Source organism: Chaetodon trifascialis, chromosome 4 (assembly GCF_039877785.1).
Source record: "Chaetodon trifascialis isolate fChaTrf1 chromosome 4, fChaTrf1.hap1, whole genome shotgun sequence".
Taxonomy (NCBI): Eukaryota; Metazoa; Chordata; class Actinopteri; order Chaetodontiformes; family Chaetodontidae; genus Chaetodon; species Chaetodon trifascialis.
Window position 1 is genome coordinate 11251465 of NC_092059.1, and position 27895 is coordinate 11279359.

Consider the following 27895-nt stretch of genomic DNA (forward strand, 5'->3'; position numbering starts at 1 on the left):
CCACACCTGCATAGGAATTCAATTACACACAAAACTCTCTGGGTCAATTCCCTGGACCCGAGCAAAGCTTAAAATTGAACCATTATGAAACAGTCCAACGAATGGCTTAAGTGCTTGCATGAAACCAACCGCTGTGTATTTGAACACACACTGCTCACAGTAGAGAGGAGCTCCCCAGCACATTTCATGTTCAGACACGGTCAGAGTAAAAAGCTAAAACAGATACATACATACTGACAGGTAGAGCAAACCACCTCAAAGAAACTCAACATACTTCAATCACTTTGGCAGAGGAAAGATTCCATTGGTGTCACTGCACAGCGTAAAAGAAAACAGAATGCCCTTTTTGTGTATTTAAGCCCAGTCCAGACACTGATCGCTGCTGTACACGACTTAAGCTCACAGTAAGTCAATCATGAACAAACTGCTACACTAAACTCTACATTTGAATTGTTTGAACAACAGTAAGGAACAAAGAGATACAACAGGGAATCACAGTTTGAAGCAGTGACGAGATAAAATCGATCATTCCAACACCAACAGGTCGAGACTCCCCGAAGCAGCGTCCATGAATGTACCACCAAGACTCAGCCATCTCCATACCGTGGACGGGGTCTAGCTTGTACATTCCCATAATCACTTCTAATTGATATTTCCCATTATAAATACAACTACCAATGGAATCCCGCTTCTCGAAACAAACTGGTCTTTTGAGTCAAACAGAACATGGTTTTGCTGAGGACCTCTTCTACCGTGACACACACTGCCCAGTCCAACTGAGATTTCCTTTATGACAATCTGGCATGCAACCAGTGAACAGTGGTATCCTTTAAAATGTATTGGTCATCTGAGTGTGATCTGATAATCATGTACTATACATAGTGAAACCTGATCTAACCAGTAAAAATGCATATTTCTGAAAATACACTGCAACAATGTAATATTGGTAGACAACAGGTGCTAGAAGCAGATGCATCCATTGAAAATCAGCAAGTTCTGAGGTACTTCTGAAACTCACAGCTGAGGATATAATCACTATCTACAATATTTGGATGGATAGCATATAAGTCGATACAGTAATAGCAGGGTTGTCGTTTTGTGAAATATTTTGGCTTATAATTTGATTAGCTGAGGGGATAGTGGCGGTGGACACACCTGAATAAAACATAGCTGTATGAGGATAAAAACATAGAAAAACAGCACCATTTGAGGTCCGATAGACAGATCAGTTTTTGAACTGTTTGCTGGTAGCACCGTCAACCAGTAAAAATCTCAGAATGCAATACAGAGACAGAACACAACCACTGATCAACTGCACGACATAGCAAAGAGCGAAGATAATGTATATATTCAGAGACGACCCCTCACGCAGACACCCCTTTAAAGCAGCATCTTTAAGCAGGTAATAAAACTGATTTCTCCTAAGAATGATATTGTGTACTGAGGTGTTTTACAAGTTTTATATGCTGTACATGTTGAGAGTAACCAGGTATACCTTTCCTATAGATCTTTTTTTTTTTTTAATATACACACATAGTTTACAGTCACTGACAAACAAACACCAGAGTAACAATGAGGTAGGACGGTGAAGTTAGATGAAGTAGAACCGGTTTGTGGATAGTATACAAAGTTACTGATACCTTAAGAAAAATATAGGCCTAACAATGTGTTCCTCTTGTTTTTTTCTCATTTGAAGTAAGTTTGACATTGTATCTGAGGCTCAAACAGTAATGTGTTTTGTGTACACTTAGCTGTGAAAACTGCTTGATGGAGCCATTTATCTTGTTCCACTCAGTGAAGCTGGGACTGATCTCTTTTTCCCCAATCAAACTGTCAAAAAAGCAAAATAAAGCTCCTGCACTTCTGAAACCTTGACAGGTGTTCACGACATAAGCCAAAACACCAAGCCAGGAGGACAAGATTTGCTACTATCTCGATATTTGCATTCTTAAATCCAGACCATAGAAATGTCAGGAGAGTAAGGAACTAGAGGTGGCACAGGAGGAGGATCACAGAGTCAGCGAGGTTACATTTTGTCCCTATCGCTACTTGAGTGTGACAGTGAAGAGTACTGGAACGTCTGGTGTTGTGTTACAGAGCCAAAACTAGCCTATGTCACTCATCGACGACTCTGCCAGGCTATAAATTGGTGCGTCTTCCTAATATGCGGCTAAAACCCAAACTGCTCCTCTGCAAGTGACTTGGTCCATTTGACAGAGATTGGCCTTGCCGTCACAGATTAAGCACAATCTGGGTTAAAAACATACAGTACTTCCATACAGCTTTCATCCACTAAAGATGGTTTTAGTTAAAGGATTAGGCTTAATCGCGCTCCAGGAAACCAGCCTTTGAAAACAAGTTAACATTTCAGATGATGTAATAGCTCTAGTAATGCTCCATCTTAAAGCATCATTTTAACCACACCCCCTTTTGGCATCAAACGACAAAGAAACAAACACGACACACGACAACGTGTCAGAATTTCAGCATGGTAGCTTTGCACAGCAGAAATCTTTTCTTTCTTTTCAGCCGCGTGTATTTTAAATACACGCCAGCGCACGTAAACCTCACATGTTGCTTTGTACAGGGAGAACAAAAAAACTAAAGGACACTGAAAAAGGGATATTTTTAGGAACCAAACAAAAATAAATCAATAAAATGTCACCAGTTTGGTGGCTTAAGATTCACTAAGCTCTATTACCTTGGCATGGGCCATTCTCTTTTTGTGCAAACCCTGCTGATTCCTCAGTCAGCATCCCCCTTCTTTAGCTTGATCGAGGCCTTCAATACTTTGGCTTACAATTACCACTCACCTGTAAAAATACACAATTATCTCAATATAAGTCATATCTATACATAACCAGCATCCTCACACATTAACTTAAAGCACATATTCCAGTCAGCTTGCACATTTATAGGTAAATACCTTTTGATTGGTGCACTACGTTTTGGGCTTGACAGCCAAGGTGAGTTGTTGACTTTTGCTTGTCAATTTGCCAAGTAAGCCAGTTATTGTTCAGGAGGCCATGATGGAGTTAAAGAATCCAGTTTCAATATAGCGTGACTTGTGAAAATCTGGTTTTCTAAAGACCCCGAATAAATCTTTCAAGATTTACGTATTTGGAAGTAGCTGTAGTAGTACTACTTCCAAGTAGCTGAAAGCATTAAATCTATCAAGCTTGTTTTGGAGCATTGGCATGTCAGGGGCATATCTGACAGATAAACTCAAATCATATCCCATAACTCATTCTTGCCATAAAAAAAAACAACAAATCAAAATGTTCTAAGGTGCTTCATGACAATACAATGATTGATAGGCCTTAATCTATATAGACATTTTAAAAAAGGACGAATACCACAAATACATTTCTTTAAGATTGAAGAAATTGCCCAGAAGTTTAAAGTGCTTTCAATGTAAATGATTCGTGTCAATCTAACTACTGCATCTCGGTTTCTAAGAGTATAACAGTTTGACGATACAGATTCTAATCTTGCTGTGGCAGATCAATAGCAGGTAGATTCTAAGTGAGGTTTCTTAAATATCACATGTTGTGAGTGTGGTATAATGTATGGGCTCTGTCAAAATCTGGTGTTAAGGGAAGCCTCGTCTCTCGTTCCACAGAGATCATTTGGCTCAGAAAGGGAGATCATTTTTTCATTTGTGAGTAGATTCTGCTGATCTACATTTGGATACAACATCAAGCTTAAAGCCAAGAATTCATATGAAAAAAATGAAAAGTGTATAAAGAAACAACAAGAAGTCGTCAGGTAAAATGGAATTACAACATCGATTAGATAAACCGAACTTGACCAGAACCTTTAAAACTGTAACATATAACATGACTAGAAACTGAAATATCTGTTTGGTGGGAAAAAAAAAATAAAAAGATGTTTTTTTATGTACACAAAAAAATCTCCAAAACATAAGGTAGCTTAACAAAAGGCTGATCTGAACTTTTGAAAAAAAAACAAGAAAAAAAAAAAAACAAGAAAAAAAATAGACAGACAAAATGATAGAGAGAAATAAACCGACTGACAAACAAAACTCCAGAGTGTGAAGAGAGGAGAGGCTTGATGGGCAGCTCTGCAGCAGATTCACAGTTAGCCACAGCTAGGTCACAGTTGAGATTTCAATCTGCAGCATTTAGTTCCAGTCTGCAGAAAGCCACACAAACCATTTTGGATCAAAACAATAAAACACCCAGAGAGGAAAAAAACATTTAAAAAAAAAAAAAAAATCAGACAAGAAAAAGAGGACATTTTCAAAGTTCTGATGGCATAGCTCAGAGGGAACTGTCACTGGAGCAACCTTACTTTGGTCCCCAGTGGCGTGGTTTAAAAAAGAGGGGGTTATTATGGGGTTCAGCAGGCCCAGACAACTTCAACAGTAGGATAGTGTTTCAGACAGCTTTACCCACAGCTAATACTGCTTCCACAAGAAGATGACCTGAACCGTGCAGAGCTGTGCCCTGATTTTCTTCCCCACATCGTCCCGTGCAGCGCAGCATGTTTTAAATACAGGAGGGGGGGGATAGCAAGAAGCCCGGCTCAGTTCACCTTAATGGCGTGAATCACACAGAAAATAGTACCTATTACCACCTCTTACATTCTCACAGCAAAGTGCAGGCGAAGCTTCATCACTTCAGCTTACTATACATTTACAATCACAGCCTACTACAAAACCCAGGGGCATACCAGTCCCTGGTGATTGCCAAATCCATTTAAGGCCTTTCTAGGCATCAACGTGCCTGTACCACTAGAAATCATTAAACAGTCAAATTGTCTGAAAGTGACATGTTTGATTGAGAGTAACACAGGAATATCCTACCCAAACCTTTCCTTGTGCTCTCACATCGATGGCAAATGCTCAGAACTTAAAGGTCAGCACAAAAACAAAACAGATATAGCACTCTACAGACTCTACATTAGAGTCAGACTTCACATTTTAACTCTGTAAGCTCTCTCTTTAACAAAGAGATGTGTTATGATTGGCCTACAGTTAAGGTGGAGAATTAATCTCTTTGAGCAACAGAATCTCTGAATCTCCACTGCAAAATGCAATATGGCTGTTACCAATTAAGACTTCTGACCCTGATGTCCCATTCCATGCAGTAAGTACCAACAGCAAACACTCAGCAGTTATCACCGGGTAGTCACCAAAATATCCAACCATTCACGCGACTAAGATCTAATGCAAGCTAGCATCATCATCTTTATAGCATCAGAAGACGTTATCTAGGGAAATAACCTTTCACTTTTTAAAAGTTTAAGGACTCAAAATTATGTTCTGACACAGAACAATAAATCAATTTAACAAAAACCTCACCTCTCCCTTTGACATAAATGCACACACATCAATAAACCATGTCTCTGTACCAATCCTCATGTTTAAAGCTTATAAAAACACTCATACCAGCTCATGTCAAACCAGTTCAAATGTGTTCAGCCTCTCATTAGTGGGTAAAGCTGTCTGTCGGCCAATGAGGAAACTGGGCACTGAGGACGGTGATGGTTGCTCTATAAGGAGCTGGGAAGGGGTCTATCTGTTTTAACGTTTCACATAATAACCAATCCAATGTGTCAAAGGAAAACAACTGCTCCTGAAACTGTGACAAACATCCCCCAACCACCCATATCATGTCCCCTCACTATCCTGTGGACCACGGTGGGGCAGAAGGCGCTGGCGTGACGACAGCTGATCACTACATGCCATCGTAGGTGAAGTTCTCCATCTTGACTGTCTGTCTGATGAGCAGCTTGGACTCTCGCCGCTCCTCATTCTTGATGGACTTGTTGATGTCCATTATCTTTTCACAAATGTATTTGTTCACTTTGGACAATCTCTGCGTAATCTCTGCACTGTCGGCTGTCTCTTGAGACACTCTGTCGTAGAGACACTCTGGGGAAGGAGCAAGCATGAGCAGTCAGACTACATCCAATTAAAAAATAGTTGATTTTATCTTTCTCTGGTGTCTAATGGATATAATTCAATGACTGAAAGCCTGCATGAAAAGAGAAAGTCGTTTTTTTGTACCTGATGCAGAAGCCCCATCAGAAGAGGGATTCATCTCTTTCACTGCCTCGATTTTATAGATTTAAATCTGAAGTTTCTTACCTCTGACGATTTTCAGTTTGCTGGGTGAAAGAGGAGGTTTGGGCAGAGCATCTTTCTTCTTTTTGGTGGCCACTCCAGTGACACTCCGGTTTTTGAGGGTTTCGGTACCCCAGATCATTACAGCCAGGTTCTTTGTGAACTTGGAGTCTCCCTGGGTCCGCTGCAGCTGGTGCCACTTCTCTTCCTCCACCCAGATTCCTCCACCAAGGTGTACCTGCAGAGAAGACGAGCGTAAACTGTGAACTGTCTGCAGTCTGTGGTAGATAAATATATGTTGTCATCTGCAGAGAGAAAACAAAAAGTGAAATGCATCATGGCTATGATCAGAGCTAGCATAGCGCATGGGACAGTCGCGTCTACTCTGCACTTGCTTGCTCACGCAGGACTTCCAAACAGTGCTACCCATCGATCTGTCTGCCCCATCCACTGAAAAAATAAATACTTCCATTGTGACTCAGTGCCATTACAGTCTCCCAACTGTTTCATAATCCACCTGCACTGATCTGATACTGATATCAAATATCAGTCTCATACGGACTCAAATAGCTGGATCAGGTATCAGTGACAATGGAGCCGATCTATTCAATTCAATTCTATGAATACACAATGTCTTCGTGCGCCTGCTACATCATGCCTCAGCAGCACATTGGTAGTATTTTGTCAAAATACAGCTGGGGTCAAAAAATGTAACAGAGACCTTGTTCATGGTTAAAGACTGTCAGTTTCTCCATAAATACCAATATACCAGTCAAAGCAATAAAGAAATATCCCAACTCTTAATCCTCATATAAAACTGAGCCTGAGAGAGAAGCATAAAGCTTTCAGGCTCAGAGACTGGGCTGGTCTCAAGATAGTTAACTGCAACATCAAAAACAAGGCTCTTCAAGCAAAACTGAAATTTCAGGATAAACTGGAGCATGAACACGAACAGTTTTCCAGATGGTGAAAACTCTGACTGGATGTGAATCCAAACACAGTCTATCAACATCAACTGACAGAGAACTTTTCACCTCTAAAGTTCAGTTTCAGCCTCAAGAAACCTCGAACAAAATACTGACAACAACAACAACAACAACAACAACAACAACAACAACAATGACAGGCATCTGTAGATTAAAAATTCAGGTATCGGAATCAGTGGATTGGTTCATCTGTTCTTGGGAGCAAAAAAATTGCTTCAATAAATGTCTTAAGAAACAAAATAATAAACAAACAAACTTTAAGAAGATTATGCTTGATTATGCTGGCCACCCACGAGTGCCATTTTTAAGAGCTGTGGGATCCCAATCCAGTTTCACCAACCTACGACGCTCCATGTGGGTGTAAAAGCCTCTCAATCTAAGCAGACAAGGCAGGTCGTAGCTTGTTATGGTAGAACACATCTTAACCAGCTCCTGCTCTAGACCACTTTACAAATCCCAAGCAGCACCACTTTCACCAACAAGGATGCATAAATAAGCTCAGGCCACTTGCTGCTTGTAGCCTGGATTACCTCCACTATGAATTTAGCCTGTGGCTCTCTACACACTTGCACTGCACGTTGCATAAGCCTGCAACAAACACCCCCAAGCGGATTGCCAGCCTAGGCCGACTGGCCCGGTCTTCTAGGTGTGCTAATGCAGCAGGGGGCATATGGGACTCTCTTTGCCTTCTCTCCTTTCTTATCACTGTAAAGTCTTTAGGCTAGCATCCAAAAGGCTTTTCCCCGTGCAGCTAATGTGCTTCAGGCGCCCGGCCAGCCGACAAGCTTTTTACTGCCCTCAAGTTAGACAAGATTGTTTTCATCCTCCCTCCTCGTTGCTCTCGTTTATCTCTCTCTCTCCATCTCTCCTCCTTCTTTTCTACCCCCCGACACTCTCACTAGGGCTAACCTGTCAGTCACTTTAAATTCCTCTCGTGCAAATAATTAATATGGGGTCCCTGATGTAGGAGAGTTCTAATTTGCAAGTGTTCTTCACGCTTGAAGTGGCTGCAGGCCCCAGAGCTTGTAGTACCAATTCCCCCCCTGTCATCAGAGACAGGACGCTGGTTGAGTTACAGCGGTGGGGGGAGTAAAGAACCCTAACAGGCCAATAAACACTGATGATGCTGGCTGGGCTTGCAGGAACAATAATAATCTTCTCAACCTTGTTTACCTGCTAGGGTAGGGCAGCCAGGGGGAAAGGACTGATCAACTATGACGGCATGTTCCCAGGTTCATGGGTGTTAGGAGGAAATACAGCATTTCCTACGAAATCGGACTACTTCTCACGGTCACCCCCAGGCAGAGAGCCAGGGATACAGAAGAGGGAAGTGAAGGATTCAGGACTCTCAAAGGGCCAGAGGGGTTACAGGGATAGTCTTTAAGTGTAGACTGAAAGTCCAAATGTGCCGTATAACATTTGACCATATAAATTACATGTACTGCGTATTCAAATATAGAACTGAAGAGGTGGATATATGAATAAAACATGAGCATTTTATGCACCTCTAAACTGATCATTATTGCAAACACAGGCTTGTTTTACTGCGAACTTCCTGAAAATTACTAACAAGCCTCTAATAGCACCATTGGACTATATTAAAAGCTTGTCAGTCAGTAGTTGAGTGACGGCATCTTTCAGTCCTGTGTTTTGAATTTTCAGTGCTGGAGGGTAATGTTTGGTTTACACTTGGATGAGCGATTTTGCCTTGAAGAATAAATGTCACAATAAAAAAAAAAAAATAAGATGAAGGAGATGAAAGGGAACAGCTGAAATGGTGCTATTCACAGGCCTGGTAGAAGGAATGAGGAAAAGCTGATGAAATGAGGAGTTTCCCACAATCCAGTGAGACTTACCTTCCCATCGTTGCAGGTGTATACTGTTCTGGGTGAGGGTGAGTAACTGGAACTGGTGTTGGCTTCTTCTCTGCACGTCTCCTGGGCTTCAACAATAGGTTCAACCACTTCAGCCTTGATTGTCTGAGTGCCATTGTCATGCATAGGCTCTGGAGATATGAAGGAGACATTTAGCATTATAGCGACAGAAGCAACAAATACATCTGTCAGCACCTGAAGTTGAGGTGGGGTGAAAGGTTATACAGCCTGAATGTTTTCAGGTCTTCACCATTGGAGCAGTGCCCAGCTGCTGTCTGCTTGCTTCCCACCTTGGGCCTTGGCTCCCCTGCACCTCGAGTCAGGCGGTTATTTTAGCCCAGTACCTAAGCTGGCTTGGTGGCCGGCCATGCTAAGCTCCAATGTAGCTGACGAGTTTTAATATCGGTCAGGGCACTCCATCCCCAGCCTGACAGCACCCCAGGGTGCTCTAATCTTTAGCCTGTCCATTAGATGGTCTCGCCAGTAGCCAGGCGCCTCTGTCCAGATCTACAGGGGGCCTGAGGTTAACACCAGCATCTGGCAAAGCTTGAGTTTGGACACTGCTGCACGCTGCAATGACACCACTTTTAATCACACAACTACAGTGCCTTTTATTCAACTTCCTGTCTTGTATATACTCCTTTAGCAATGGACCTATTAAACTCATATTGCTGGTTTATATAATCATTATTATATGTGTGTCTATTTACTATTGCACCTATCTGTTAATTTCTTTTATAATTGACACTTTGCCCCCCACTGCTTGTATTGCACCCCCAGCTGTATAAGGCAGGAGGTCTGTCTTTAAATGTCCTGACCTAAGTTTTCTTTTTTTCTTATATCCCGAGTCTTCTTAGAGAGCTTGGGCTATAGACAACGAACTGTTGCTGTTGTGGGAATACTGACACAGTTTATGTGAAACTGGGTTATATAATATAAACCTGATATAACTTCAGAGTTATTGCAATGCATTCACAAAACTGATCTACTGAAATCAATATATAATTATTATGGTTGCAACAGATGTCATTACTTTACATTTGAAGCTTCTATTGAGGCTTTTGAATGAAGCTTCAAATGTCTGCTGTCATATTTTATGACGTCATCGCCCAAATAAAAAGTCCTCCAACAAGTTCCTCAATTTGAATGTTATTCATTGGCTTAAATAAGTCTTTTTTTTAATTAAATCAACTTTCGTTAATGAATGTAACTTGCCGGTTTAATCAGCATAAATACATGCAGGCAGCAGTCTAGTTCAATATGTCCTTTTTCTGGTAATAACTTAAGTAATTTTGTATATTAGTGTTAAAGCTGAAATTGATTTTTTTGTTATATGGTTATAAAAATTTATGGTGCTGTTGGACCGCAGCTTGACCAATACAGCTGGATTCTACAAACAATACTAATATTAGTAAAGCCCGATCTTTATGTGCAAGGTCCAAAAGCAATAAAATTGCAGTAAATAGGTTTACCTTTATAAATGAAAACCGATCATAGTCATAATAATTGTTTAACACAGTGGTAAACTTTTAAAATGTCTTGGCATCTTATTTGGAGCAACTTACAATGACTGAGCAGGTGGGGGACTACTTTCTTTCTAAATCAGTTCTTTGGCAGATCATATGAGAGGCCTGAACCCACAATATTTTCTTCTGTTTCATGACAGTCACTATCATCACTCGTCCACACAGCCGACCGAAGACCCAAGCCAAACTTAATGTTAGTGGAAAGACGCTGACTTTAAATGACAGTCCTGAACGCACATGTACGTACATCTAGACTAAAAACATAAGGTGTATTCAAAGGCCTTTATCTCAAAACAGCTGTCACCATGTCCTGATATTCCAGTTGCATCTTTCAGAGCATTTTTCCTGCCTTAACTGCAAAAATCATGTTTGGCATTTTTCACTGTTCTTAAAATGAGGCATATATCCTTTCCAGGTCAGAGTGGGGTACAATAAGTGTGTTGCATAGACATACAGTATAATCTGTCCACACACTAGCCTCCCACAGATGTTACTGTCCAAAACTGACTTTCTAAGAGTATTATTTGACTTTTATGGAAATCTAATAGAAATGTTCTTTAAATGCCTGTTAAGGTTAAAGGTTACTAATGAACTTTGTGGTACAGGCAGCTGTGGTTTGTGTGTTGGTGTGCATGCTCCTGGTCCCTCACCGCTGCCCAGTCTCATGAGAAGGACGTCTTGCAGCCTCCTGTTGAAGTCCCTCAGTTCTTTGACCTCTGTCAGCAAGCTGCCGTACTCCTTCAGCTTCTTGGCCTGCTGCACCAGCTGCCTGCGGGTTCTCTCCAGCTCCTGCTGCAGCCTCCTCATCTCCTCCTCCTGTTGCCTGTAGCTATGAACCAACTCCTCGTACAGGACTCTAGGAACCACAGCTGCAGCTACCCCAGATACACAATCCGTGTCCACTTCCAAATGCTGTTGTTGTTGCTGCTGGTGATGATGTTGCTGATGCTCTGCCTCCATGTCTTCATCTTCATCGTCTGCATCCTCTCCCTCCTCAGCCAACCGGTCCTCATCCAGGTCCTCCTCGCCCTCCACACAGGAACTAGCTGCATTTCTCTCCAGACGAGCCACTACTGCTGCCAGGCTCTTGGAGGAGTTGGAAAGGGGGCGTCCATGGTCCTGAGACAGGGCCTGATGAAAATAACAACTGTGAATTTAGGGAACTAAAAGGGCAGTGAAATGAAGTCTGAAGTGGAATAACTAGAATATGAACAGAATAAAAACGAGCCATGTGTTTGGCTTCATAAAACATTTTACAGAATACGACAAATCTCTTTGTTGCATCAGTAACAAAGCGCACATGTTACAAAACGTAAGAAAGCAGAACAGATACAAAAAAAAACGCACATCAATGGAAATATGACACGACAGATAGACTGCAAGCAGTTTGTTTTGACTGTGTGGATCTCGACACAACAACACACATCAATCTAAAATGACATGACAGACTGCAAACAGTTTGTTTTGACTGTGTGGATCTCAACAGGAACTGGGAGGAGAAGAGTCACTGAGTTCTTTGATGAGCCGCTCAGAGGATTTGTCTGTGAAAGGGCAGCTGTCCAGAGTGCTGAATTTGTGTTAATCCAGCATATGGTAAAAATAGCGTGGGGGATTTTGGGTGTCAGCCAAGTTTATGAAAATGTGACATTGTATCATCAATAGATATATTTGTAATTTAAGACTCCTGCTGTGAAAGCATGACACATATGCCTACACTTACACAGTGTTGATATAAACTTCAGTTAGGGAAATTATTCAGGGGCCTCAGTGACACAGCACAAGATTGTAAAAATACACAATTTAAGTGGGACACTTGTTGCTGTTGTTGTACCTACAGGCACATCTTGGCTGATTTGAAGTTGTTATAAAAATCAGACTTTTGTCTTAATGGCACTATCAGTATGTAAGTATCATTTGAACACGATCAAGGGGGAAAGTGACTGCATGTCATGATTCTGGTGTCACTGTCAGTATAACCACCATATGGTGATGAAGAATCCATTAAATTCCAGTGCTCTCCATTTAAATGCACAAACTTGTTTATAAAATAACACAACTTCTGTGTATTTTAGGGCAGCCTACCTTTTTATGCCTGAGTGGCATTCTCTCCTCTCCAAAATTGTTCTCAATAGAGTTTCCTGAATTCTTGATGGACATCTTGGGAATTTTCATCTTCTTTTGCATTATACTGTCTTCAAATTCCTCTACTGTATCTGTGAAATGCAGAAATAGAAGCAGGAAGAAGCTAATAAAGTTTCCAAAAAAGTTACAGGAATTTTCAGAAAACGTCTGAGTACCTACATAATTCTTTCATCCATTTGTCAAACTCGGGCTGAGGACGCTTTGTGTCTCCATTCTGCTAGATCAAACTAACAGTTAACTTTAACACAATAAACCTACAGCTAAAATTGAAGCTTTGCAGCGGACTGCATACAGATCGCCCTGGCTATACAGCGCTTTAACATAACTGCCTCCATGAAGGTGTTGGTTAGATCTGACGGCTCTTGCAGCCCAGACAGCTCACATTCGGGGATTAGTGATGTAGCTGAAGATCGAGCAGAGAAAACGACCGTGAACAAACATTACTGCAACTAACTGCAGCTAACGTTAAGCAAATCATTTCACTTGCACACTTCAGCACATTAAAACGATGCGCTGCTATGCAACAGCCATGACGTTTCAATGTTAGTGACGGAGGTTGCTTAAGGATGTCTGCATTAATGTTAAAGACACGGCGATGACTGCAGCACCGCATCCCCTCTGTGGCATAAACCAACAGATAAGCCAGCTAACAAGCTAACCGCAACCCACCAAAGCTCTCGGGCTAGCGTCGCGATTACATGTAAAAACCGCTACAAAAATGCTAGCAAGTCAATGGCAGGCTGTCACATGTGTTTATAATGTAGTGACAGCTCTGCGTCTGCACGCAGTTAACTAGCGCTCATGTGCTAACATGCTAACGCGGAACGAATACACACGAAGCTAGTAAGCGTTAGCTACATGTTGTAAACAACCGAATGGCTAACGTTGCATGCCACGTATTTAACGAAACAAGCAGCACTACTCTATCGAAACAAGAGAGCTAACTCTTGGAACACGACACTCGTGATGTAAAAATCTGTAAAGCACTGACGACAAGGTATGGCTACCTACCAAACTTGTCTTAGCATATCTCACTAGCATATCTAGCTAGCCACAGCCGAGGACGTTGTTGTGGCTATCAGTGTCAGATTCCAGCTGATCACGTCTTGACAGATCGGACAAAAGGACTTGCTTTGACACATTCCCGAGTTTCGCGCACATCAACGTTACTTGATCGGACAGAGAGAAGCAGCCTTAAAAATAAAAATGCCGATGTGTTAAGAGGGCAACTTACCTGCAAGGGCAAGGATCTGTGCTTCGCACGGCTGGCCTGCGCTGCCATTCTGTTCAGTTCTGTGAACCAGATACACCTTCTGATTATCAAAATCTGTTTTGTGCAGAGGTCTGAAATCTTCGACATTTGAAACGGGTAACGCGTAGCACATATCGTCTTCAAAGAATCTAACAAAAGCATACATTATTTACTTCTCTTTGGTCCTGCACTTTGGATATGGTTGACAGTTTTTCCTCACAAAGTATTTAAAAAAATATACACATAGGGGGTTGGGGATGGTGTCTGCGCTCGGCTACTCTTGCCTGGTCCACATCACCAGGGTAGATCAACAAGGCATAAGTAATAGACATGGCATAAAGTTTGCCGTTCAGAGATGTTCAGATACATAGGTATTACATCTTTTTGTATCAGAAACATATGAAACACAACTTTATTTTGCACCTGTAGTGTAATTCAAACATTTTTAAGTTTTATCATATCTGTCAAATCTTAAACATCTGTAAACCACAAGATTTACAAAAAATATCAATACTGACATCAATATATTAAGATCTATATTGATATGGAAAATATTTGTTTTTGTATTTTAAGCATTGCTTCGAGTGATGAGGCAGGACATTTCAGCCGTCCTGCCTCAGCACCCTGACCAGTTTAGATACCAATTTGTCTCACTGTCTTCTCAAGGACTTGTTTCAGAGAACTACAGTGAGGAAAGCCACCAAGATGATAACCTGCCTGGTCAGATTTCACTGGGCTCTGTGCTTTCACGTGTTTCCTGGTGCATACTTCTCATCTGTTCCTTGTATCACAGCAGAAAGACTTAAGGCCAGCTGACAGAAATGAACTCTTTGTTATTGTTAGACAGCCAGGTGGTTATACAACAGGATGGATTTCTCTCCGTTGTTACTCTAATGGAGAGCACCACAGTCGATAAATGACACTAACAATTTCGTTCTGCTTCGGCTGCTGTAATTGAAAAGTAACTGATGCAGAACTATATGGAGCATTTTTCTTCTCTGATATTTCGTTTCATAGTTTCAGGCATTTAGTTAGTTATGATTAAGCCTGTTTCAAATGCCAGCTTCCCCTTGATGTTTGTTCACTGTGCTGTGTGATCGGTCTCAGAGTCTGTTCGATGTATACAAGAGAATTTGAAAACAAACAAACAAAGCGGTGACAATAACTCTCAGAACGGTATGGCAGTCATTTTATTGCAGTTATTGGAGCAGTATTTTTGGCTGTTTTCAATACAAGTGAGTGGTTAGATCTCCCAGCTATGCCATTGATTGGCTTCACTTCACTTTTCTGTAAAGAAGCACTAAGTTGAACTGTCACAATGTAATGTTCATATACTTCTACAGAAGTTAAATTCTGCAACATTTTTCAATAAATGGCATTTTAGAGGTTAGGAATAACAAGTGTTCTTGTATTTCCAGGCTGAGCCATGGTGAGTTCATATATATCTATGCACTGATAGTTTGGCAGAGCTCCACAAACTATAACAGGAGTGAGAGTGATAGACAAGAGATTTGAGCAGCTTCTCAACAAGTCGACCGGAGGATTACTGCTAATCTAAGCTGCTGTTCAATGGCTCTCCTGTCCTCAAGGCTGGGCTTGTCAACATAAGGCTGCTCAGTTTCTGGAGCTTTCTGTTTTTGAAGTGGCCAGGGTTTTAAGCGGGACACCACTCCAACTGACAACTTCCTCCCCAATCTAGAGTTTAAAGAGGTGCGCCAAAGATGCACGCCCGGTCTTCCCTCCATGCTGCATGTATTAAAGATACCTGATCCATCACACCGAGTCAATAATTCTTCAGAGAATTAGCAACTCTCAACAAGCAACAAGGAGAATTTCCCTTACATTGTCGTCACATTATTCTTGATAGCACAATTTAGAGAACTGTGATTGTCATCACCTTTTCATATGTTAGAATAAGTCTTTCTATAGTAGCGTACTACATGCCGACCTCTGTGAGAACTATTTTCATGCACTGAAAGTCTCCAAACTAAACCCATGTACTCCTTTTTTCCTCACTGTAATTATTTCATGGTACATCGCTCCACCGCACTGCTGAAGTCTCTTGTTCAGCTTCAACCAGGCCACAGTGCTTGAATGAACACACTGTTTTGTGCACATGTAATTTTCTATATGAACTATGGCAGTGGTTACGTACAATACAATATTGTATTTTATGAATAATCTCAAAAGTGTCAGTAATATCAGCAGTCAGTAGTTTTCTGCATACCCACGGTCCACAGGTGTTTTGCCTAATTAGACCACTTTGGGTGTGTAAAGACAGCTTGATTGACATGTCTCTGACCCTCAGTGGGTCCCAAGCCTTATTATTTGACATGTCACAGTAGGGTCTCACTCTCTCTCTCTCTCGCTCTCACACACACAGTTATAGAGATCTATATGCATGCAATTACAGATGGGATGGTGCCACTTTCAGTAAAGTCTAAAATGACCTTTCCATGCCCAAACAGCATTCAATGATAACACTGTAAATATCAGTCAAATGCTGTGTGACCATTGTTGCGTGTTGACTTTTCACCATTAGGAGAATTAAAAGCACAGCTGCTGTTTATTTAATAAATCCAATCAGCTCCTTTTAAAAATAGTTTCTCAAGCATACAGAATCCACTGTGAGTGGATTATCGGCATGCTAATTAGCTGAAGATACAGTGATTCATTAAAGCTGAAGAAATACCTTGAGATAATATTTTAGCTATGTTTTTATCTCTGAGGGCCGTTGATCGGGTAAAGACTCAAGTCAGGACAGAAGCCAGACATCATGTCCTGCCTATTAGCTCCACACTGCCAGGCTCATCTATCTTTATTGGTCATCCATTAGCCTGCATTAAAGGGAGACACGGGATAATAGCAGTAATGATGCTGATGATGGAATTAGACTGCGGGTACACACGTCATCAGTGCCGCGTTGCGCCAGGAATCATAAAGAGTTCCCACTGACTCACAGACAAACAGATAAAATAAATGACCCCTTCATGCTTCTGAGTGGATGTGTGTAAATGTGTGTGACATGTGACAGACATAGAGAGAAAAAGAGATCAAGGGGGTCTTGCAATTAAGGTGAAAAACGGCTATGAGGTGTGTGCATTAACATCGCGGCACGTCGACACCCAATCAGCACCTGTGCCAATCTGCAGGATGGACAGATGCTGGTACAGGTGTGTGCATGATGATGGCTGGCAGGAGCGAGCAGCAGCACACAGACAACAGACCCAGCGAAATGACGATGCCAGGCATGGCAGGGTGGAAAAGATGTTCTAAGATCAGGAAAGCACAGAGAAAAGTGAAGATATGGGCATCTGTGTCCAAGATGACAGATTCAGAGAAGCGTAAACGTCTTTTGTGGGCAACGCGCTACCACGATCAATCACAACTGTTTACAGTCCAGGGTAAAAACCGGTTTCCTATTTTGGTTGGAGGCATCTCACCAGTGTTTCTCTTATTATGCCTCTTAATTAGCTCCGCATGAATTACTAATCAACCATGAAGAAGGCATTCACCAATTTAAAAAGTGATAGCCCATGAAATGAACAGCACAGCCTCACAGAAGCACATCAGTTACTAATGCCGCAGGGCCTGAAAACAGACCTTTGACTGAAAGAGAAAGACGAGAAAAAGACAGACATGGAGCACACACACACTCACAGAGACAAAACTTATTTAAATCCTTCATTAAGTATTTAGAGTGGTATCAGCGCTGGCCCTGCCATCATGCTGTGTATACTCAGTGATCCACCCAGGAGACATTGATCTTCTTCATAAGGAACATAATGACCACCAGAGAAATACTGATCATATTTCAGCACCAGTCAATTCAGTTCATTAGGGCCGCTCCACCTCCTACTGCGGCCCTGTATTGATCCTGCCAGTGTCACCAGACTGTTATTCTCCACTAACTAGATAGGAAACTCACAAAACTGTAATTCATACAGTGGCAGCAGCAAGTCGAACAATAGACTACAGGGAACAAATAAGCAAAAATACATAAAAGCACTAAGACTGCCCCATCTGTGTGAGAGCAGCGTGGACCGTCTGTCTCTGTGCCCTTTCCGCGTCAGCATCAAATGTCAGACACGACACAAGAAATCCTAAAAGTATCAAGGCTGTCCCCAGGTTTCAGAGAGAATTTTTCTGATGCCTCTAATACCTTTTCCACCGTCTCCTCTCCTCTAATCTCCACTTATCTGGCAGCCAGGTGAGCTGCAGCACATGGCTGGTGGGCAGGCTTTGGTCTGTGGGAATACAGCTCATCTTAATGGTATTTCTCCCCCCTTTTCCTTCTTTTCCCTTTGCTTCTCTTACCCTTTCCTCCAGGGCGGCTGTCAGACAGAGACGGAGGCAGCCAGAGAACTTCTTATTGCTGCTGTGGCTGACAGCAGGGAGCCACTGGGATTGGACGAGCGACCACAGTCGGCCGTCATGCAGAGGGGCAGCCGGGCTCACAGGTGCGCAGCATCTGACACATAATAGAAGATACAACCCAGGCCAACCAGCAGCTCGCTCCTCGCTACAGGCTGGGGGAACCCGTGCTGGTGGGGTGGTGGATCAGATGGGAGGGAGGGGGAAGGCACGGGCATGTTGAGGGGCAAAGTGCTTTGACAACTAGCGGCTTTTACTTAACCACCAACCAGCCAGACACAGACCCCCACCCACGCACAAAAACACACAAGTCAAGGATAGTCAAGGTCACAGATCTGAAATCCACAGAATCATTCCTGCAGATTACTGTACACTCGGAGGAGGTTAAGATTGATTCAGAGCTTAACACAGGGTTGGTGCAGCTGCTGCGTCTGAAAAAGCACAAGACCCAGCAGTCGTCTTGTTAGTTTCTTTTTTTTCTGCTGTTACTTGCTGCTCTTTTATTACTCTTGTTTTAATTTCTGTTGAAAGAGCCGTGACTCTCCAAAGTACAATAAAACGCGGTTATGCCAGAGAAGCTTTTCCCTTTTATCCTCAATCTATTTCATGTTTTTATTCATATATCCAAATCTGATGTTCATCTTAGCGAGCAAATCTAAACTCCAGTCAACAATATGTAAACACATTTTCATCTGTTTAATCTGAAATAATGTTGACCCAAGCCTATTTAAATCCGAGGTAGAATAACAATGTGTCAGTCTAGTTTCACATCGACCTGCCAGGAATCTGGCCGCACACATAGCGACACTCCACATGGAAAAGAGTTGCAGTATCTTGCAACCCGTCTTCTGCCATGACAGTGAAAAAGTCAGTCACATGTCATGCATCTCCTCTGCAATCCAGATGCAGGAAACACAATCTGTCACTGCTGAGACACATTTAGGTCTGCGGTGGAGAAAACAGTCAAGACGAATCTGGCAGTCGGTTGCTGCACGGCCTGAGACACAAACCCTGACAACAGTCCACCTCTGTTTTCGCTGAGCTGAGAGACGGCCACAGAGGATGTCTCGGTTCATGACGTGCAATTTTTACTGTCCCATAAATTAAGTGACCACATGTGCAGACGTTTGACAGTGTTGTGGATTGATACCCATGAATCTATACTTCTCCTCGAGGGGTGATATTTCTCGAAAACCCACTTCCTGACCGTCCTTACTGTTGGATGCTCTAACTGGCTTGTTGACTGTGACTGGCCTGTCAAAATCAGTATCATTCCTTGGTCTCCAATAGAGGTCAGTGCAAAGTCACACACGCTAACACACAGGACAGCAGGGTGGTGTAATGAGTGGTGCCTCGGGTTCAAGCGTGCTGCTGTGTTGACGTTTCCTGGAGAAAAGGCCGATGCTGCCCTTCTGTAAGTGAACCTGATGACGGAAAGCAGGGCAATTAAAAGGGAAATTTCCCCATGGAAATCAATAATTTATACGTTTTTTAAAATTCATACATACAGCTCTCTACATACACACCCACTGGGCATACATGCTCCACACACAGATCTGACAGAGGGACTGAGAAAAGGCTGATAATGACCTTGACCAGTGGCAGTGAGTATCTCCTGGCAACATATGTACACCTGCACAGAATTATCATATTAACAGTTAATCTTAGCCTTACTGTTAGGAACACATATGCATACTGTTAGCAGATCCCCCAGATGTTCCTACATGCTCTAAAGCAAAGAGGATGCAATAGGTTGTAAATAACAGTGATATAGTGGTTGTTTAGAGAGACAATGTCCTGGCTCCACACACCCACAGACACACACACTCAGTCCAAAAACTCAATCCACCAGCCATAACACAGGGACAGAGTGGCATCAACCTCTATTATCTAGTCCCTATGCTGCTAACACAAAAGGCTCCCTGGAACAAAAATCCAATCAGTCCTCTCTAGGAGGATTTGCTCCACAGCAGTGCTCAGCAACACTGGTGGCTCTGCTGGTGACAAAGAAATAATCTCAGAGCCCACAGCCTGTTTACTGCCTTCGTCACATCGCCCTTTTAGAAAGAGGACAGACAGAGTCTACGCTTCTCTGTTGTCATTTACTGTCCTCTGAGTTTAGCACTCTCTCTCCCTATCTGTCTCTCCTTTTCTGCATGCAGAAACATGAAACACATGGCTGACTGTGTGTACAGTGCGTGAAATTACCGTATTTGTGACACAGGGAATATTTACTCTAAGCATTAGCAATATAGGCTTGACAAAAACGAGCCTCCAGGCATGTGGGCTTGAGACAGGTTTTAAATAATTGTTTGATGACAAATATTTTCCAAATATTTTCAATATTGTGCTGCCCTTTCCTCCCCCTTTCCTCCCGGTTCCTATCTCTCACAGTCCTCCATTCTTTGTCTGGTGAATTATCACACTCATTCTCCATTCATTAACATGCTGCTGCTTATTTAGCTACGCTGCTGAGAAGCCTTCAACAAAATCAACTGGAAAATACTCAATATGAGGCGGCCAGCGTGCCCCTCTCCCTTCCTCCCTCCTATCCTTCATCTCCTTCTTTGTTTGTTTTATGTGTTTTTTTAAGCACATCAAAATGGAAGCATAGTCCCCCATAATGAAGAGGAGGGAGATAAAATATGCAAATTCACAGAGAAAGGATATAATTAGGGCAATAATAGGAAGTGTTGTTTTCACAGCTGCTCATTTACACAAAAGCCTGATAGTATTTTATTTTTTTTTTACAAATAATGTTCTTCTCTGTTTTCTTTCTTCCCTCCCTCTCTCCCTCAAGGTGCAAAGTCTTGTGCTCCACTAAAAACAAATCTCTGCAGCTCTCCAGCATGAAAGCCAGTCAACCACGCAGTGATCGAGCCACCCAGAGATTTCTATCAGCTCAGGTATGCACTACAGGCCGGGATATTAAGCAGGAGGTTGTATACAGGTTGTCTCAGGCCTGTCTTTCCACCTTCCCTGGATCAGCTCAGGCTGGGGAGAAACACTGTCTTCGAAAACACTGGGGTAGGAAGAATGTGCAAAAGTAGCTTGCACTTGCTCAAAGTATCAAGGACAGCACAGCGAGAGCTCCAAAAGCGAAGCCTTCTTGACTTCCAAACTTTGTGGTTTCTGTTTGCTGTACATAGATAAACTGCTGCCACAGGCTATTCTATTTTCAACAATTAAAGGAGGACTGGTGCAGTGTTACAAATTGGAGAAAAAAAGCAGTTTAAACACTTTTGTCTATTTTAAAAGGAGTGACAAGGTCATAATTAGCATTTCAGAGAAATACTGTGAGCGTGGCTAAAAGGTGCTAAAGACTGGTGCACACAGAGCTGCAGCTTCTTTGTTGGTGAGATGTTTGTTGCTTAGCTCTAAGATGTGGTTTTATAGAAAGATGGGAGTAGATGAGGATGAAATGACAGAATAATGAATGAATGTAGGTTTTATATATTTCAGCTTTACTCAAATAAGGACTGGTCTGGCAGATAAAAATCAGCCGATGAAAGTCTGTACTGATGAACAAAAAAGAAACTGGCATGCACGAGGGGTTAAACTTCCATTCATCTGCGAGAATAAAGTAAACAGTAATGGTACCACCACAAAGAGTTTAAATATTCTACCTGAGCTTCATGAAGCGAGCATTTCACAGGACTTAGAGGCAGGAGTGAGACTCTTACTACGCCAATATGACAGAACTCCATGAGTGCAATTTGCACGAGACCAAGAAAAATACATCATAGTCAAGACAATAGCACCACCACAACAAAGCCATAAATAGATGATATATCGCTATATTGTTTGGATGGCTGCCCAGAGACTTTCATCTGAAGAAATGGAAGCTATTAAATGGCTGAGAGAAGGCCTGGCCGGTGCATTGTGTAAATTAGAGAAAACTCTGTTGACCCCACGTTCACGGTGCAGATAATTCAGTTAGAAGTAATTCCCGTTTTCTGACACGTGTTATGCATATGGTAAGGCACTGTTAATGCTGGTACTTCCTAGGAAGGAAAGTGAGGCTCATGGGAGTCTAAGACTTAATTCTCCCTCCATGTAAACCAAAATGAGAACTGAAATAACCACTTCTATTCAGTTTTGAGAACATTTGTTTTTTCTTTATAAAGTTTTAGTTTTATTTCAGTTTACGAGGCTGCTGCTTGTTTTGTTTTAGTTGACCAGTTTAAGTTTGGTAGGCAGACAGCAAACCTGTTGCCGATAGCTGAGCTTTCTGTAATAACTGGCAATAAGCAGCCAAACCAATTTCCACGGCTCCTTATTTTCCTAATGGTGTGTTTGTTTTATTAACTGTTGCTCCTCCTGGCAATATGAGCAACTGCAAGTGCCATCCCAGTAGGAAACCTCATTTTCGTGTCTACTGTACTGATCAAAGCGTTAAATAGATCAGAAATCTTTATTACACTATTTCATTCATCAGTTGTAGCCTATATTAGAAAGATGAAGTAACAGCCTGACCTCCAAATCATGGCTGTTTATCTGTATTTGCAGGTCATTTTGAAGCCGGTAAACACATTTGCTGCCCAGTGAGCGATTACTCCAGCAGATTCCGTCAAATTAATTATATTTATTTCATCACTGACTACCAGAAATGGGTGTATAGGTGAAGGTAATATTAACTTGCATTTTCAGTTTTGCTGGCTGTGTACTTTAATGCAAACTAGGAGGAAAGAACAGTGTGAGGCTAATTTAGAGAGTTAAATTTAGCTGCGCTTGAACTGTTCATGCATTCTATGTACTATGTAAGTATCTTCTGAATAACCCATCCTCAAAATATACATTGAAATTTTAATTTTTAATGACTTCATGTGAGGAATATACCCTGACCAGCTTGTTTCCATGGAAACAATAAGGGTAATATAATTATGGGTGCAACCATCACTTCCATACTTAATAACTTGTTCATGCCTCTCACATGCCAAACTTACAAACTTCAATTTCCACACTGTAACTATGTAGAATGAAAGATGGAGACGGCGTTTGAATAGAGGAGGAGCTGGCTGCGCAAAACGTGACCTCTGACCTCAGAGATATGTATTGCCAGTGGTATTGTCTGGAGGGAGCAAAGCAGGAAACGCAAAGAATATCTGGAGAAAGAGAGGCTCTAATGAAGAACATTTCTATTCTGTTCTGACAGAAACAGCAGGGAAATGGAGATACAAAGAGAGAAGTGATAGAGTGAAAAAGAAGAAAGTGTGAGGGGAGATCTGAGAACTGCCTATTATCTCCACGCTGCTTCACTGCTTTAGACACACGCACACACACGCGTATCTGTGCGCGAACCTAAAAGTGTGTGCACCAGTACATACACACACACAACCATCCCCTCAAATCTGCCCAGATCTCATGAATATGATTGACCTTTTTTCCACTGTAATGCTGAGAGCGCATAAAGGGGAAAGAAGAAACTAAACAGAGGCAAGCAGAGTTAATTTAGAACAACACATTATTGGGTGCTGACTGCAGATATGGAAAAGGACAATCTAATCGATAAGCTAAAAGAATGACAATGGCCTCTCAAATCAATGTCTGCACCCCATTTTCTCACTGTGAAAAGACAAAGCCTTCAATGCAGGTGTTTTTGTTGTTCTGTTTTTTGCTGTTTGCACCTGTGTGTGTGTGTGTCTGTGTGGTATCTGTACATGCTTGTGTGCATGTGTGCGTACCTGGCTGCTGGTGTGGTGGAACAGTTGCCAGGACTAATCATTATTTAGTTGTGGCGGGGCTGGAAAGGTCAGCAGTCTGAAATGTCAGGCTGTGTTCAACAGGAGCCAGATGCAGCCGTACGCTGCTCAAGTGTCCAATTAAAGAGGGCCGAGTGAGGTTTGAGTGGGTCTGTGTGTGGGAGTGAGAGCGCCTGTGTGTGTGAAAACAGAGTAAAGAGATACTGTGTGTTTTTTGTTGTTTTTTTTTCTCCACTCTGCGCATATCTCAGATCTGTACTGTATGTAGAGTATATATGCACTCCATTATATGCGTGACTCATTCCTCAGAATAGCTAATGAACGCCATTAAAGAGAGAGGCCAACAGAGCAGCAGGGGTAGAATCCTTATCAAATCTCTTTCTCCCTCACACACAGCGCGTTATGAAGCCATTTGAGCCTATTAGTTTGTTCCCACCCAGCGATTCTTCCTGCTGTCCATGCTATGAAGATGAGACAAAGAGAGGTGAACGAAGGATGGAGGAAGGAGGGAATGATGCAACACAAAAAGGGCAGAAAAGAAGGCGACAAAGGCAAAGCGATAAAACAAGATCCCTAATAAATAACAGCAGATAACGAGAGATGCTAAGTCAAACGAGCAGAGGAAGAGGTGCCGACAGCAGGCACGTGAGAGGATGACAAGGAGAATGGGAGCGAAGGAGCGGAAACTCCTTTAATCTGCAGAGAGAAGGAGAGGATGTCCTGCTTGTGTTTCCCTATCAGAGTCATTCATCTGAAAGCCTCACCTGCTCTTCATACAGCCATCATAATAACCTTCACCGTGTTCAGCGCGTGTGTGCATGTGTGTGTGTGTGTGTCCGCTCACCTACTGTGAATAGTAATAAGCAGCAGGGCAGGATAAAATATGTCTGCCAAGTTAAGAATATAATAGACTTCCCTTCAAGGCCACACATAACAACAGCCTGAATAATAACCTGCAATAATTTACACAGCACACTGAGCTCTACACTGGTCAGAGAAAGAAACCTTTCAGTGAGAATAATCGACAGCTTTTTAAGTCTAGGGCCTAGGCTTTCCTATCAAGGGCTCCTCCATGAGTGTAGACTGGAGAAGGCTTGTTCCTATGTGTCCACTCATGATTGTGCTAAAGTTTGGCTTACCAACAAAGACCTGGAGGTGCTTAAAAGCAGAAAAACGACTTCTGGTGACAGTTCACATGAGAAAAGAACAAAAGCAGTGTTGGAAAACAAAGAGCCTGGGTTTACACTGTGATGTACCCTGTAGTATCTAAAAAGTCCTGGAAATCATTAACAACCATTTACACTGTGTGTGATACAGAAATCAGAGCATAATGCTTAAACTCACCTGGCTGGAACATTCCACAGGTAAACAGGCTCAGTGGGAACAGGTGATAGTATCATGATTGGGTATAAAAGGGGCATCCTTTCACGTTTTACACGCGTCACAGGTCCATAAAAGAGGTTCAGGTTTTTTCAACCCGGTAGAAAGACAAACATCTCTGCAGCACGCCACTGATCAGGCCTTTTTATGAGAATGACCAGACAAGTCAGTTATGATTTCAACAGATCTGACATCCCACCTGGAGTTTACCAAAGGCAAACCATTGGGGAAAATAGCCTCTGTTAGAATGAGACAAAAACAGGCAAACCACTTTCAAATGCCTCACACATGAAACATGATGCGAAAATGATCAGGGCCCTGGGAGACACGTCAGGACTGAAGGAACGATCGGTCTTAAAGTCCACCTGTCACCAAGAAAACGGTGTAAACCAAACAGCCACGGACAACACACGAGTGCCTTCAGCAGACTTTATTTAGTGTCTTAAGCGTGGACATAATCCTGCTGGAAAGACATTAAGAACCAGAATTCACTAGTGCGCCCCAACCAATCTGTCTGAGCTTCAGAGGAAAAAAGAAACTTCACCAAACCAGACCTGCAAAACACTTGGCATTTAGCTGTGGTATACATACATGTTATCATATATCCCTTCCTCTTTGGTCTTCCTCACTTGACCATAAAAAGTTGCTATAAAGTCTGTCTCACATTCTCGCCCTTCTTCCCGGCCCTGTCTCTCTCTCTCTGGCTGCCCTCTGTCAAACTGTGAAAGCCAGGGGCCTGAGCTGAACAGCTGCAACGTAAACCTGCTAAATTAACCCGGTCTCCATGAGCCTCACATATGCATTATTCTAATCAAAGCATATTAGATCATCCAGATACTTTAGACATATGGGTCTCTGCATCCTCCTTGCCGTCCCCATCTGTTTCTCCTCCCCCGTTTTTCGAGTTTCTCCTTGCTTTCCATCTCAGTGGGTCCCTCGTTCTCACAGCTGCCTCTCGACAGTAAGAGACCGGCATAGATGTCTAACAGTGCAACTACTTTGTGACATTTTCCACATCCAGTCAAACTTGGAGCAGCGTGTGTGTCTGACTGCTACATGTTACAAGTTTATTCAAACTACTTTGCACAAACTGCAAACATATTTTGCCTTTCAAGCAGACTGAAAGTAAAATGAAACAGTGCACGCATACGATATGCTCACAGACATTAACTGAAAACACTCTATTCATGGTCTTTATTAAAACAAATGGTTTGCTAGTACATGAGTGTGTCATGTGAGCTGCATGTATAACAGCATCTCAGAGGTGCATAGTAAGCAGATGTAGTTGTGTTTATAGCATTTTGATATTATTCATGAATTGATTGTAAAATAACTGCAGATTCATTTTCATTAAAATGACAAATATATTGATTGACTAATTGTTGCAGCTCTGAATACTGTTATATTATAAAAGAGAATATAAAGGCATCAGTGTGTGAGTGTTTCCGGAGTGTGTGCCTGTACGAGCACAAAGCAGTTCAGCTGTTTATGAAAGACTTTCAGTCGTGTACACTACAGGGTCTCAGGAACACATGTGAACGCATCTTGTAAACACATACCAAGTAAAATGTGTTTACATGCAATATTTATGCACGTGCAAATGAACACCACACACTCTAACCAAGGGACACACTTGTAGAGACATACGTACTGGTACATGCACACACAGTCTCACACTTATTCAGTCGTCTACATACAAACACACAGACTGTGATGAGGTGTCGGACAAAGGCTGGCGCATGATAAGGAACTTAAATTAAAGTAATAATTCAATTAGATCAATGCAAACAGGTTTTCATAACTCCATCATTGTGGTTTAATATCCATGAGTGGTTAGTGGATAGTGGACAATTCCTGTTTGACAGTTATCTGACCTGCTGGCTAATCATTCAACAATCCCAGAATGAGGACAAAGTCTCTCATATGCTCTACAAAACCAACTCTTACAACACACACAAACACACACAGAGGGATGTGAGCACATGTGCTTGGTTTACCCTTGAGGGCACATGTTTGCCCAAATGACTTGCTTGACTGCAACTGAAACCACCAGTTCCATCTTATCCCATTATAAAAGCTTCAAGTCGATAGCTCTTTGACATTTAATACATCACATCCTAACACACAAAATGTTCAAGTAACTGACCAGCAGCCATCAAATCAGCAGTGCTCCAGGGGTTTCCACAACACAAGCACCATGTGATCTGCACCCACTCCCCAACAGTTCAGTGTTTGGGTAAAGCAGCATTAAGAAAACAGCTTGTAAGCCTTTTAGCATCCAAAAGTGGGTTAGAGGAAAATACACTGGGTGCCTTACTGACACGTTTCTGTCAGATCAATACTAAATTAAAAACATGGAAAGTACACTGATGATGAGCTTCCGCTTGGAGCATCGCAGAACAGATTTATACCAGTGGTGGAGTGGTGCTGAGGTAGAGAGCTGAAAGAGTGAAGAGAGAGTGAAGTCATGAAAAGTCAGGGACTTACCAGAGTTGGTGATGGTTAACAGGTCGAGACGCCGTTGTTGCTGCAAGAAAGAGAGAAGGGAGTTAGACAAATGTCATACAG

General features: G+C 42.2%; 2 protein-coding genes across 2 annotated transcripts in view; both read right to left on the reverse strand.

Moving 5' to 3' along the window:
• Positions 1 to 27895, reverse strand: part of agbl4 (AGBL carboxypeptidase 4) — a 265737-nt gene that overhangs the window by 60013 nt on the left and 177829 nt on the right. The window contains exon 6 of the mRNA XM_070961390.1: positions 27815 to 27854. Within this exon, the coding sequence (XP_070817491.1) occupies positions 27815 to 27854 (40 nt within the window). The remainder of the gene's footprint in view (positions 1 to 27814; positions 27855 to 27895) is intronic.
• On the reverse strand, positions 1523 to 14152 carry bend5 (BEN domain containing 5). The gene is made up of 6 exons (XM_070961391.1): positions 13854 to 14152; positions 12560 to 12690; positions 11128 to 11608; positions 8934 to 9082; positions 6116 to 6329; positions 1523 to 5899 (listed from the first exon to the last, which is right to left on the reverse strand). The coding sequence occupies exons 1-6, from the start codon at positions 14035 to 14037 to the stop codon at positions 5703 to 5705; spliced, it is 1356 nt and encodes a 451-aa protein (XP_070817492.1). The 5' UTR covers positions 14038 to 14152; the 3' UTR covers positions 1523 to 5702.